Source organism: Oxyura jamaicensis, chromosome 2, assembly GCF_011077185.1.
Source record: "Oxyura jamaicensis isolate SHBP4307 breed ruddy duck chromosome 2, BPBGC_Ojam_1.0, whole genome shotgun sequence".
Lineage (NCBI taxonomy): Eukaryota > Metazoa > Chordata > Aves > Anseriformes > Anatidae > Oxyura > Oxyura jamaicensis.
This window is the reverse complement of record NC_048894.1, coordinates 142238814-142253797: the sequence shown is the minus strand read 5'-3', so window position 1 is coordinate 142253797 and position 14984 is coordinate 142238814. Positions and strand designations below refer to the sequence as shown.

Here is a 14984-nt window from a genome sequence, read left to right as displayed (position 1 = left end):
TAATTAGTATTACTATGGTTTGTAAATTTAACTCAACAATTAATTCCAGTTGGGGTCAGGTTTGGACTCTTTGCCCAAGCAACAAATGATAGGCCAAGAGGAAATGGCATCAAATTTTGCCAGGGGTGATTTAGGTTGGATATTAGGACAAATTTCTTCACTGAAAGGTTTGTTAGACATTGGAACAGAGAAGTAGTTAAGTCGCCATCCCTGAAGGTATTCAAAAGACATGTGGATGTGGTGCTTAAGGACATGGTTTAGTGATTGACTTGGCAGTGCTAGGTTAATAGTTGGACTTGATGATCTTGGAGGTCTTTGCAAACCAAAATGATTCCATGATTCTATGAATTATAAATTGTCTATTGCTTCTGGGTTTGTAAACAGCAAAAGCAGTCCAGGATGGAGAAAGAATATTGCCTTCCGTTTAGCTACTTTTCTCTTTATTTTAGTGAATTAGGAGTGCACAGCTCAGTATATGCTAATTTTATATAAATTTGTTGGTTTTATATATTTGTAGGAACATAAGATAAAATAAAATAATTCATTTTTTCCTTGGTAGTAGCCTCTAGAAACATGGTTAATAATACCCTGGAATAAACTAATCTGAAATAAAATCCAAAATATAAAATTAGTCTGTATCAGGATAGTGTAGTGCTTTTCAATGGATAACTAAGCTCCAACATGCCACTCTCTCAGCCCCCCTCCTCAACAGAATGGGAGAAAATACTATGGAAGGAAAGCTCACAGGTTGATGTAAAGACCTCCCAGTTACTGTCATGAACAAAACAGACTCAGCATAAAGGAGATCAATGTAATTTATCACTCATTGATAACAGACTGGAGCAGTGAGAACAAAAAGCAAACTATAAACACCTTCCCCCCTGCATCCATGCACTTTCACCTCCTCCCCTGAGTGGCACAGGAAAACAGAATGGGTGTTATAGTCTGCCCAAAATGCTTCATCTTTTTGTCGCCATTCTCTCCCCCTGTTCCCCTGTAGATTTCCCAGAGACAGCAGTTACTCAAGAACTGTTCCAATATGGGCCCATACCATCGGGTCCATCCCCCAGGAGCAAACTGCTCCAGCACAGGTCCCCCACGGGCAGCAGCTCCCCCCAGGCCCCCTGGTCCTGCATGGGCTCCTCTCCACAAGCTGCAGCTCTGGCCTGGGGCCTGCTCCTGCAGGGGCCTGCAACCTTTTTCAGGCCATATCTCATCTACATTAATACTGCTTCCATCTTATCCGGGAAAATTGGAAACAAGACTTTACTTGAATTTATACATAATGAACACCAGTCCCTGTGCCTCTGATTGCTGTTTATGTAGTACCTATATCAAAGGCACAATTTAGTAATGCTGATCTGGTTTCAAAATATTTAGAATATAGTGATAAATCAGCACAGTTTCACAGTTTTCCCTGAAGTATTTAGTTATAAATAATAGCAGACTAAAATCTAGAATTACCTTGTATTACTCTCATGTTAAATTATTTCAAGAATGCCACCTAACTTCAGGATGATACTTACAGCTCTATCACCTTTTCAGGGAAAAAAAAAAAATAATAAAAATTGTGCATTTATTACAAAGATTTATGTTATTCAGTTATCTTACCTAAACCTCATTTTTTACTTTTGAACGGATTCACCTTCCTCAGCTCTATATGCTATCATCAAAATCCCTGCTCAGTATTCTAAAGGGAATAATCAGTACAATGCTAGCTGTAGTCATCTTGGGGTCTGATCAAACTAAATCATACATTGTAAAACAAGTACTCTAAGAATATATCTTACTGCTCAGAGAATTTATTTTCTTGCCATTCAGACACACTTTAAGTACATTTTACAGTTTATTTCAAGTACATTTTATATTGTATATTGTGTACTTGCCATGTCAAAAAGAAACAGCACAGCATGAAATGGCAGAAATGCATGTATGGCTCTATACAGATACACTTTTCAAATTTGTACCTTTCCTGTTATGGCAGTTTTAGGTGAGTTACAAATAGAATGAGTTACAAATCTTCTAATAAAAAAGGCTCTTCTGAAAGAGTTTAATGCAAGAAAAGCAAGAATTAAACCTTTTTTCCCCTGTATATCCATTTTGAGTGAAAATAAAAGCATTCTTTATCTCAGAAAAGAGTGTCAGATTGCAAAAGTATGAGAGATTACATCAGAACAGCCAATAACCTAGTAAGTAAATAACTTAGAGACTCACCAGAGACATGTAGACTCAAGTTGAAGCCTGTGATTTGGGGGGAAAAAAAAAAAAAAAAAAAAAAGTTATTTTTTCATAATCCTTACCAGCTAGACAATTTTAATGGAGTTTCTCTTACTTCTTTATTTTTGAGCAACATTATGAAATAATGGGAAAAATCATACATTTTTCCAGTGAAATAAATAAAATATTTTGAACTGTAATGTCATTGGTAAAGAAACATATTTGTTTCAGCCCTAAGTAATCCCATGAAACTCTTGCAAAATAACTTATTTTTCCTCATCCTCAGTCCTCTCCTTTCCAGTGAAATATGCCAAGTATTAAGTATTGTTAATTCTTCTAATGAAAAGCTGTTATAGCATTCTGACACTTAAGTAATTTAATTACAAAAAGACAGGGGCTTTCCATAAATTTGGCTGTATCCAATGTATATGAATGATGTTTAGTGGAACACAGGATGAGGATTTAGCTGGATGAACCAATTATATATATTTTTTCTTTACATCTTAGAAGTTTTGTTCCGTTATATCATAGGGAACTCATATAGCATGTCTTCATATTGATAGGCTAATCTATGTAACTATTAATAAGCAATATATATATGTTCAAATTGATTTCAATACTAGCATTATTTGTCCCAAAACTTCCATGTTTTGTTGTTTAGCTTTTGTCCTCTTCTGATGTAACAGTACATGTAATTGGACATAATTTAAAGATGGACCAGATTTTTATTTTTATTTTTATTTTTTTTAAAGAGGTATGTATCAACCTTAAATCTTAAATAAAACTTAAATAAATTCTTAGGGCAAACGTTAAATTCTTAGAAAAATACAAGCTATCCAGAATATTGTTTTTATGTTAGGAAGATTTTGTCTACTTTCCTCAATCTGAATAAAGCAACTAAGTGTCTACTCAATTTTTCTTGTCTCCTCCATCTGGTGCTTAACTATCTCTAGCTGACTGTATCATGGGGTATAACACACATGCATACACATAAACATGTATGTTTGCGTATGTGAATACATTGAGTAAACTGTGTACACATCCTCACTATACATATGCTCCTATTTACACATGTAAGGAAAAGAGTTCCTCCTTCCTTTGGATCATGTTACATTCCTTGCAACATACATCAGTTTCTCCAACTTGCCTGTACTAGCTTTTGTCTTCCACTTGCATATATTCTTTCCCAATTCTATTGTTATTTTTCATAGTATTTTGGGGCCAAGAAAAGTAACAGGTGATTTAAAATATATTTTTAGAAAGATAATAAAAATGTCCTTTTCCAAACACTTATTAGAACCCCAGTGTAACATAGTAGTAGCATGAGCTGTCAATGACTCAATAGTTATCCATCAAAATTACTTCCACACCTCAAGCACATTCTTAATTTCCACTTACAATAATCATTAAAGACCATTTATTATAGACATGAGTATTAAAAATTATTGTACATAGGTCTTCTCTCATTTTTGTATATATGAATATTTGAGGAACTTTTGTTATTTTCACAAAGAAAGAGTATGTATGCTTAATAAATAGGTGGAGAAATATGTTTCTTTTCTAACAATATGGTTGAATTTTCCTCTACTTGAAATACTCTTTGTATTCTTTAAATAGAGCTGAAATTTTCATCCTTCAAGCATCATATATGCATATTGAAGTTTAGATTACAGGATATAAAATAAAATAGTGCTCCTGAAGGTTGCATTTTTCATTAAAAATTGGTTTATACCTTTGATCCAGCATTATGCCACTTGAGCCAGATGTCAGGTATAAATTATGTTCCTCACCTTTACTGCATTTATTCAAGAAAGTGCAATTATTCAGTTGCTATTTGAAGACAATTGTATTGCATGAAATACAACTAATTATGTTGCCCTTTCACTATATCTTAATCAAAATGTAATGCAATTATTCAGTATTGTATTAAATATGTAACAACTGCATAAATAAGTGAAATGACAGTATTTTGAGGAGGTCAGCAGAATGATACCAGAGATGCTACCTTAAAATTATTATAATTTTGCATTTCATGAAGTAAGACTGGATTAATTGCAATAATTTATTGTTAGATATTCTAAAGTGAAGTAAAATTATTAATTTGAAATCATCTTTTTCTTATAGTGCTGAAAAGCTTATTTACAGGCATTTCTCAGGTCATTTCTGTATTTTTAAAATACATTTGCTTATTTTATTTTCTAGGTCATACAGATAAATTTTGAAGAATTTGATCTGGAGATTGGCTATGACACACTGACAATTGGTGATGGAGGAGAAGTGGGTGATCCTAAAACTGTGCTTCAAGTGTAAGTCTTTTGCATTTACAGTTTATATACATTACAGAATATCATTAATGTGATTTTTGATGAGAGGTAATAGTGATTACAGTGAGTTGAATCCCAACAAAAAATAATTTTACTGAGATTCTGAAAAGTGATTGAAGGTGACATGGTGGTTAAGTACATTTGGTGGTTTCACCTTGATGGACAGCTAAACGCCACCACAGCTGTTTTCTCACTGGCCATCCTGAAACTAGGAGGGGGAGAAAATATGATAAAAAAGGGCATACCAATTGAGATATGGACAGGGAGATTGCTCACCAATTACCATCATGGGCAAAGCAAGCTCAACTCAGGGAGATAAATATAATTGATTGCCTATTACTAACAGACAGGAACAGTGAGAAACTAAAACAAACCAAAAACACCTTACCTACCATCTACCCTCTTCTGTGTCTTCCACCTGAGCGGCCCAGGGGAATGGGGGTTGTGTTCAGTCCAGAGTACTTCGACTTCGTCATTTGCTACTCCTTCATCTTTACTCTCTTCCCTTGCTCCAGCATGGAGTCCACAGGCTGCAGGGGAGCAACCTGATCCACCATGGTCCTTTCCATGGTCTGCAGGGGAACTTCTGCTCCAGTGTCTGGAGCACCTCCTTCAGGACTTCTTTGTTGACCTTGCAGGGCTTGTTCTCTCACATTTTCTCACTCCCAGCTGCTGTTTTTTCCCTTTCTTAAATCTGCTCCCCCAGAGGCCCAACAAGCATCTCTCACTGGCTCAGCTCTGGCCAGTGGTTGGTCCGTTTCGAGCCTGCTGGAACCAGGGCAGCTGCTGGATTCTTACCACAGAGGCCACCCCTGCAGCAGCCCTTCTACCAACACCTTGCTAAATAAACCCAGGACAGTACATTATTATACGTTTACTGTTCTAAAGTCAGAAAGAGGTGGACTGAACAGCAGAAAAAGAAAAGGTGAACTAACATCAGAATTTGTAAAGTTATATGTTTTACATTAATATATTTTATATATACATATACATATGAATATAAACTTTTGGGGGCTGTTGTGCTCTGTTTGTATAAGTAATTTCTAATATTAAAAATGATCAATTAAGACAATGATTGAAAATAGGTAAATGGGCAACTTAAATATGAACTTTTAAAACCTCCTAGCAAGCTTGGTATGGCAAAAGAAGATAGCATAGAATGTCATTTTTAAAGTTCTTATCAACTATTGTAGGTAAGCTCAAAAATGTGTTAGTATAGAAAACTATAGGAAAAAGCTTAGTATATTACCCAAACCACTTAGGATTATTAAAAACAAACAAACAAACAAACAAACAAAAAACCACTGAGTTTTTCATATCAGTTTTCATATAAGACTTTCATCATCCCATAACATTCTTCTATAATGAGTAAGTCTTGATATATCTAGTTTTAACAACCATTGATTAACTTCTGAATCCATATTTCTCAAATACTTAATGTGTGATGGTAAGTGGTCTTATAGTAATAGCATTCTCAAGAAGACAAGTTCAGAATGATATAATTCATAACATTTTGAAGACAGAAGCATAATCCAGGGATTCTGTTTAATTCCTGTTCATTTGTAAATAAGCAGAACACTGTAATTAGGTATTACTTGCAATCTGTCACTTTATGTAGCTCCAGTTCCATTCTGAGTGAATAATTCGGTGTGTTTTGAATGAGAAATGCATGCCCCTTAAAATAGATTTTATTTATTTGAAGAAAAAATTTGAAGAAAAATATTGTTAAATATGGTAAACCGTATTTTACCCATAAGGGACTTTCTGCTATTTAGAAAAGATTTTTGGCAAAGGCTAAACAATATTTATTTCTTTTTTTTCAGTAAGAAATTTCAAACTGGCCTCTCTGTCAGTACCTTATATTCATCAGTTCTATAAATTTTAAACAAGTTAAAAGCTGAAACAGCAGATCACATAACAGAAGCAGGTGTGCTAAATGTTTACTACAAAATGTATTTAGTAACAATAATAATAATAATAAAATAATGACAGCTGTAGGATTCCTTGGAGTGACATCCCTTGCAGTGTATCTAGTGGAAATTTATTCAAACTGTTTGTATATATTGTACCTTTACAAAACAAAAAAATGTTTGTTTTGAATATTCAGGAGCCAGTTTACCTTCATTTTTTATTTCCTAACTTCATCTAATTAATATTATTCATCACAAAACTTTGAGCAGAAAATACATTTATTTCAGGATTTACAGATTTTCATCATGAATTCCCTTTTATCCTTCAGAAGATAAATCATCTTACCTTCCATTTTTTATTGATTTCTGTACTTTTTCTACTCCTTCAATGTCATGAAGAGACCAGTGTTTGGACAGGCATTTCAGGAGCAAATTCTTTAGGATAGTGTAAAGTTTCTTCATAGGATTTTAGATGTGCTAATTGTTATTAATAATAATTTTGATAAGTGGGGAAATACTGTAATTTCTATTTTATATACAGAATAACAGAACCAAGCCATCAAAATATATTTCTTAAAGTGCAATAATTCAATTTGACATAGTCTTGGACTACTAAACTCTATTCTTAGATGCCTAAGCTCTATTGACTCTATCATTTCAGGTGGAAAGCATTTTTACTAAGCAGCAATTCATCAAATCTTACTAACATTTAACTGAAGTATTGATGTTTAAATTAAATTAACACAATGAGGCGATTTTGATGAATGTAGTAAATTTTATTTAATTAAATGTCCAATTTTATTTCATTAATGGTAGTTTATAAAAGTATGTCTGATGATGAGACCCATGTTTGGGAAAAATGATGGAATTGCAGAATTAAACTTGTAATCCATACAAAGGAATTCTAAATAATTTTATTTTATTAAAGAGTTATTTAGAATTGTCAGGTATTAACATGTAAGTGAATCTGTTCTGTAGATAACTAGAGAAATATTTTTTTTAAGAATAATTAGTATGAGGATCCTGTAGAAGGCAGAAAGCCCCCCAGTTAATTATATATATATATATATTTATATATATATATATATACATTTTAAATAGCAATGTAAAATCAGTCATTCAGTCACATGTATTGTTTTCATTTACTAGTGGATTGATTACTGGTTATTCTGTGATCAGAACTATCAATGTTGAGGTTATTAGGTTAAAAATACTTCTACAAAATTACATAGAAGATGGAGCATAATTTGGTTCTTAAAAAAATCTTGTAAATAAATCAGGTATTGTAGATTAATTTTAGATTGTAAATTTTAAAACAATGATTTTTCCTCCAGCAAATTGCTGAAGAACATTGGTTTGAATATGTCTGTTTTTTCGTTTGGCATTTGAACAGAATTATGCTTCCCAACTTGAGAATTGCAGTCCTGGTGATTCCAGGACTTCCACTAGTATGTAGGAAAGGTAGTCTTGAAGAGGGAAAGGGGGAAAACACCCTGATGAGTGTCATAACTATTGTTAAACTGTATAATAAAAAGGGAGCCATCATAACATCTTTCCATTTGTATGGACTTGGTGATCTTGGAGGTCTCTTCCAACCTAGACTATTCTGTGATTCTGTGATTCTGTGATTTAACTTGTTGACAGTGTTCACTGCTTAGCTTTTGAAAGAGGAGGTTTAAGAACCTACATCCATGAGGGATCTCCACAGTAGAGGAAGTCTATATATATACCACATAATGGTATTTTTTTTTTCTTGATCTTACCGATGGGCCCCAAATCTTCCCAAATATTGTACAGGGATCACTAAGCACTTAAAACAGAACTCTGTAGGATACTTCACAGGTCTTGCAGGTGCAGAAATAACAGATAACCCGTGTCTCTCTGGAATCAGAGATGAAGGGCAGGAGACATCCTATGTATAAAATGCCATTAAATCTCTATATTCCCCCCTCCAAAAAAAAAAAAAAAAAGAAAAAAAAAAAGTTGTATCCTTTAACTAAAGAGATTGTTACTTGAACGTTTATTACTGTAATGCTTTTATGAGCACACCTTTTCTGTTCAAGCTGTGTTTACTCAGATGCCTGTCTCAGACTCTCACACCGTCTTGCAGAAAGTTGTTCCCTAATTGAGAAGTTTCTCTGCTTATTATCAACTCAGTTGATGCTGAAGAGCTATAGGAAGTTATAGCTGCTAAGAATTTGACAACTATTTTTCAAAACGTGTAACTTAAAATACTGATGTAAAAGAGCAAGGACAAGTGATTTCTGTGTTCACTTTTTTGCTTATTTTCAAAAAATGCATTTACAAATTGTATTTTTACCCCATGCACTATTTCATTGAAAAAATACAGTTTCTGAAAAAAAATATATTAAAATATGCATTTATAATTTACTTCAGAAAATAGATTTTTTTTTTTCCAATAGGAATTGTGTCTGACACAACAAAGAGATTAATATCCCCGATGGTCTTAATATTCACCAAGTCTGCTGTCAGTCACCATTGACAGTTACAAAATTCTGCTAGCTGTTAACAACAATGTTGTTTCTGAGTAACATCCTGTTAATCTTTCAATTTGGCAAAGTCTGAAACCACTTTCCCTTAGTGTGGGAATGAGCAGTTAGTACATCATTTTGGCCATGCAGTTACTTGTTCGATTCTGGCAAGAGTCTTTGTAGTAGCTCCATCTGTGAACACAGATGTGGGGATTTGACAGGAGTTTCTCCCACAGCAGAGCATTTTATAATAAGAAAAAAAAAATAAAAAAGTATCAGAGGGGAGAACTAAAATTAACTGCATGATATATTTTAAATAGTCCACTTTAAGTTTCAGCTAGCTTTAAAAATGATTAGAACTGGGTAAAAAAAAAAGAAACAGTTTTCACTCTTACACAGTATTCTGGTTGTGATTCGTTTTACAAGAAAGGAAATGGTTTTGCTACTTTTCAACATTCTGTTTTAGCTGATAAACTTTTACCAAATTTCAGGCAAAATTTTGTGAAAACATCAAACTGCAAGTTTCAGAATATCTCCTTTTTACTATTACACTATGCCATTCAGCAAAGAGGATACACATTTAGAATTGCATTGAACTTCAAATTTTGAAACTATCAAATCTGTAGTCACTGGATCCTTGAGGATTGTATTGACTCAGTTGGTGTGAGCTGACCATGATGAATTAAAAAAAATAAATAAATAAAAAATCATAAAAATTAGTTACTTAAATTCATTCTGTTGTGGGTCTAAATACCAATAACACTTACAAAAAGCAATCTGGTTATTTAATATTTAACATATTTTTTGTTGTAATTGTACTCAATTGCTACTGATATGGTGGCAGCTCTTTGAGACTGTTTTTAAGGTTTCTTTCTTGTATTTTACATCTGGTTTTGTTTGTTTTCTGTCTGTAGGTTAACTGGGAGCTTTGTACCAGACTTAATTGTGAGCATGAGTAATCAGATGTGGTTACATCTTCAAACGGATGAAAGTGTGGGCTCAATCGGTTTCAAGGTTAATTACAAAGGTAACAATATATTATTAGAAGCAATTTTAAGTGTATACCAAAATTAATATTTTGAAATGTATTTATTTCATATTTTTTCTTTTTTTTAATCTTCATTCTGTTCCCAATTCTGTTGGTTTTCAAAACAAGAAAATGCAAATTACATGGACAAATATACAAAAAAAATCTCTTTAAAAGTCTTATTTCACATGAAATTGCTTTTTACTTACTTTTTATTAAATATGTTATAACAGCAACTGAATTTTTGGCATATAGATTAACATTTTTGTGTTATTTCATATTGAAAAGATAAAAATGAAATGATGATATGACTATTTAATGCTAAACGCACAAATAAAGCACATAATACCTATCTGTTTTTGAAACACTCATTATGCCTACTACAGTAGAAAAAAAAAATAAAAATTGGAATTACTTAAGAGTGTTGGGACAAGACAAAGAAAAAATGACCTAATAACGTTGTTCCGTATTGTCTTAAAGAAGTGAGGGATCTTTAATACAAAACATTAAACAGCTGTTGCTATTTAATTCTTCTAATTCTTCTGGGAGAATGTATAATTTTCATATATCATGAACAGCAGAATAAGCCAAAAACTTAAGAATAACATACGTGAACACTTCTGTATTATTATAGACTAGTTACACTTATTATTTTAATATCAAATTAGACATAGTTGCATGTGTTTTTTGAAACAGATTTTAAAGTTATATGATCCTTTCTTGCTGCCAAAAAGCAATAGAGTGTGTGATAATTATTCTCCATAAGGGAAGACAAGCCAGAAGCTGAACCAAATAAACAAAAATAATTTATGAATAATTTGGAGAACAGGGAGAAGGACTGAGGTTCATCATTCTGTGACAAGATTGAATTATGAGAAGCAGGAGGTTAAGGAACAGAGGTGAAGTACATCAAAAGAATTAGAATGACAGATGGAATGGATAGGCATATTGAGAGTCAACCTGTAAAACATGAGTTGCTCTTTCTTTATGTCCCCAGGCTTCTTTTGGCTGTTGGCATGTATTGTTGTTAATATGAAAAAACCTTGAACCATAACAAAATGGAAATGGAACCTTTATGTATCAGAGCTTGAAATATTTTCAGGACTCCCGTGCTTGTTGACTTTATTTACTTGATTTTTTTTTTTGAATAAAATTAGTTTTACTTGCAGCAATTTTAGTTTTCAGGGGGCAAAGGATTATAGTTCAGTGTCCTAAAATGTGCACTATATCTTGTTTTATTCATGAGCTATTTTTAATTCTTATAAACACTTGTTCTGCAAAAATAAAATTATTTGAATATGAGTAGGTAGGGGTGGACAGTAATGGTGACTATTCTCAGTTTCATCCCTTATATAATTAATTTCAATTGCATATACACATTGAGTCTGTATTTATCTATTTTCTTATGCTGATACTTTATACTAGGTAACTAAATAGCATGTGAATGCACCAAGCTTTCAATAAATAGATGTTGTTTTTCCTTTTTTTTTTTTTTTTTTTTTTTTAATCTAGAGTACAGGGTAAGATTTTTGTATCAGTTTCCTTTGCTTTTATTGTTGAGAAGGTGTTTCATTAAAGATGCTAAGAAACAGCCCATGTTCTCTTTGATAAAATATTTTGAAGTCCTTTCTGGTAGTGATGGTAGACTCTGAATAGCGAAATTGAAACAGGTAATATAACATATAACAGACAAGAAGCAGTTTTGCAGTTACAGAAATTTTGAAGTTATGGATTGAAAGCCAAATCAGAGATTAATTCAAGTACATGATGTATCACTGACTTCTGTACTAATAAATAAATAAATAAAATTGCAAAGACTTTGAAAAATGTTTGCAACTACTTAACAAAACTTTTTTTCTAAATTTCAGGGTTGAAGGACATTTTAGTTTAAATGACTATATATATGACTTACTAAGAACGCACACCCAATTTGCTTGTATTTCTCTTTAATGGACTAGATGAAATAACATTCCTAGAGCTTGTCTCTTTCTGTCTCACCATTTCCACTACATACACAGACACCTTAACTATGGCTAATACTGTATCTATTTTTATATATTATATATTTAGATCTTGTAAGATTCTGCTTACATATGAGGTACAAATACATTAGCATTTTAGATTAGATCTAGCAATTTGTTTTGAAGTGAATCTTCTAATCACTCCCTTTGATTCACTTTTCACGATGGAGCAATCTTGAAAGGCACCAGGTAGATTTCTTTGCGGCAGTTCACAGAACACACTTGAATAACATTCTTGATATATAGTAGATGCATTTAGTCTTCAGGTCCTAATAAAACTTGTCCAAAACCACAAAAACAGTGAAATTTTATAGATTGTATTGATACTATTTCTTCTGTTACTTCACTCTACAATCTTGTTTCTGTTGGAGCTAATTACTTGATAATGTTCTCGCTAATAGCCAGAATAATTTCCCACTGAAATGTTTTGATGCCTAAATATCTGCTTCTGTGAATCTTGAAACTCAGCTAACTTTAGAGGTAGCAGAGATGTGCCTGCCTCGTGCCATCAAAATTCATGGAGACATTCTTCCATCCAGTTGATGTTTATGTCTGAGTCTGGAAGGATTTTCAAGAATATAAAATGACCAAATCCTGTGTGGAATATGAGGAGAGGAACGAAGAGTTGTGGAATGTCATTACCCAGTGCTCTTTACTCATTGTCCTCCAAAATGGCTAACTTGCCCAGACTGGAGATAGAAGGTCAAATCCTTTCTGACTGTAATAAGATGGAATGTATGATATCGTTTTTAATGATTAAAAATAGAAAAGTAAGTTCTTGAATACTTCTTCATTCTCTAATACAGTAGATTTTAAGCTGAAGAATTCTTTGAAATTCATGTTATTACAGGAACAGACAATTTGTTCTCTTTATCTGCCATTTGAGAGAATCCAGAAAGTATTCATGAAATAATAATATTTGACCTTTTCTAGATTGACATAATGTATGTAGTCATTTTATGCTTTTAATACCTAGATCTCATTACAATTTTTGAAAAATGAAATAGAGATGCAAACATTTAAGAAAGATCAATATTTTAAAGTAGATGTGTGCTGGTGTTTTCTGTTTGTTTGTTTGTTTTTTCATATCCCAGTATCCCACTAAAACAAACAAACAAACAAACAACAACAACCAAAAACACCTACTTAAGTAAATAGTAAATATCAGAAATGGACAGGAGAGAAACACAAGCCCAGATTCATTATTTTTTTTCCATTGTTTCTGTTCTCTTGCTGTTGTGTAATGTATTTTTGTGTTTAAAATGTTAGCATAGATTTTGTGGTTTATGTGAAAGCATGGAATATTTAGCATTCTGAAATTGTAAGTTCATTATTTCAAAGTCATAATTTTCAGGATTCCTTGACAATCACAGTCCTTCCACTATATATGGGTTTTGACTATTGTGCTCATACTATTATCAAATAAAACAAGTAAATATTTTTAGGCTTTCCAAATCACTGTTAAGAAAGGAAACTACAAATTAATAATGATTATTGACAAGTTAAATGAATAGTTTACATCATTCAATATTTCAGGTAATGATGCAGTTTCACGAAATGGGCAGCAAGTTGGCCAGACTCATTAAGAGGGCTTTAAACTAGATTTGGTGGGGGAAGGGGATATACCACCTCTAAGTGTCTCAAAATAACCCCTGAACTCAAGTACTTCAAAACGCAGGGAAACACCTGTGAATCGTCCCATAGGAATTAGGATGGACTTTTCTAAAAAGATGGTGCAACCCATAGCCCAGCTGAAGTGCCTCTACACCAATGCATGCAGCATGGGAAAAAAATCAGGAGGATTTGGATGCCACAGTGCAATTAGAAAACGTTGATCTAATTGCTATCACAGAGACTTGATGGGACAAATCACATAGCTGGTATATTGGAGTGGAGGGCTACAATCTTTACAGGAGAGACAGGCAGGAAGGAAGGGTGGTGGTGGTGAACCTTATGTTAAGAAATTGATATGTTATGTACAATTCCCTCTGAGAAACAGCCAAGAGCAGGTTGAGAGCCTGTGACTGAAAATTAGGACTGGACCAACAAAGGAAATCATGTGGTTGGGGTCTAGTACAGGTCACCCGATCAAGAGGAGCCTGTTGATTAGGCCTTCTTGCTCCAACTACAGGAAACATCATACTCACAGGCTCTCATCCTCCTGGGGCATTTCAGCCAAACTTATGCTTGCTGGGAAAGCTACGCAGAGGAAAATAAGCAATCCAGGAGACTCCTGGAGTTCATTGAGGACAACTTTTTCATCCAGGTATTATACAAAACAACCAGAGGAGAACCGTTACTGGACCTGGTGGTCACCGATGCAGAAGAGCTCATTAAAAGTCATTAAAGACTGGAGGAAGCCTGAGTTCCAGTGACCATGCCCTGGTTGAATTTGTGATCTCGAGGGAAGTGGGCCTGGCTAGGAGCAAAATCAGTACCCTGAACTTCAGAAGAGCCAACTTCCAGCTGTTCAAAGAATTAGTGGATGAGGATCTGATTAAAGCATATGTTTAAAGATACTTTCCTTGGAGTGCAAGAGCTCTCTATTCCCATAAGTAATAAATCCAACAGGCATGGATGAATAAGGATCTGCTGGTCAAACCTAGGCAAGGTTTTGCTAGGAAGGAAGCTTTCCTTCCTTTCCTAGGAAGGAAATGCACAGATGGTGGAAACAGGGCCATGTGCCCTGGGAAGAGTACAGAAACACTGTTTGGATGTGCAGGGATGGGATCAGGAAAGCCAAGGCACTGACAGAACTAAACTTGGTGAGGGATGCAAAGAACATCAAGAAGGGGTTCTACACTGGCCGCAAAAGAAAGACTAGGGAGAGTGTATCGCCTCTGACAAATGAAGACAGAGAACTGGTAGAGACAGAGGTGGTGAAGGCAGAGGTACTTAATATCTTTGCCTTGGTCTTCACGACTGGTAAGGATTTCCACATCTCTTGAGTCCCCAGACCCTCTAGGCAGGGGCTGTGGAAGCAGATGCCCTCC

At 33.8% G+C, this 14984-nt stretch overlaps 1 protein-coding gene across 1 annotated transcript in view; it reads left to right on the top strand.

Moving 5' to 3' along the window:
* CSMD3 (CUB and Sushi multiple domains 3) overlaps window positions 1–14984 on the top strand; it is a 629782-nt gene that overhangs the window by 311647 nt on the left and 303151 nt on the right. The window contains exons 12-13 of the mRNA XM_035317227.1: window positions 4420–4523; window positions 9858–9970. Of these exons, the coding sequence (XP_035173118.1) occupies window positions 4420–4523; window positions 9858–9970 (217 nt within the window). The remainder of the gene's footprint in view (window positions 1–4419; window positions 4524–9857; window positions 9971–14984) is intronic.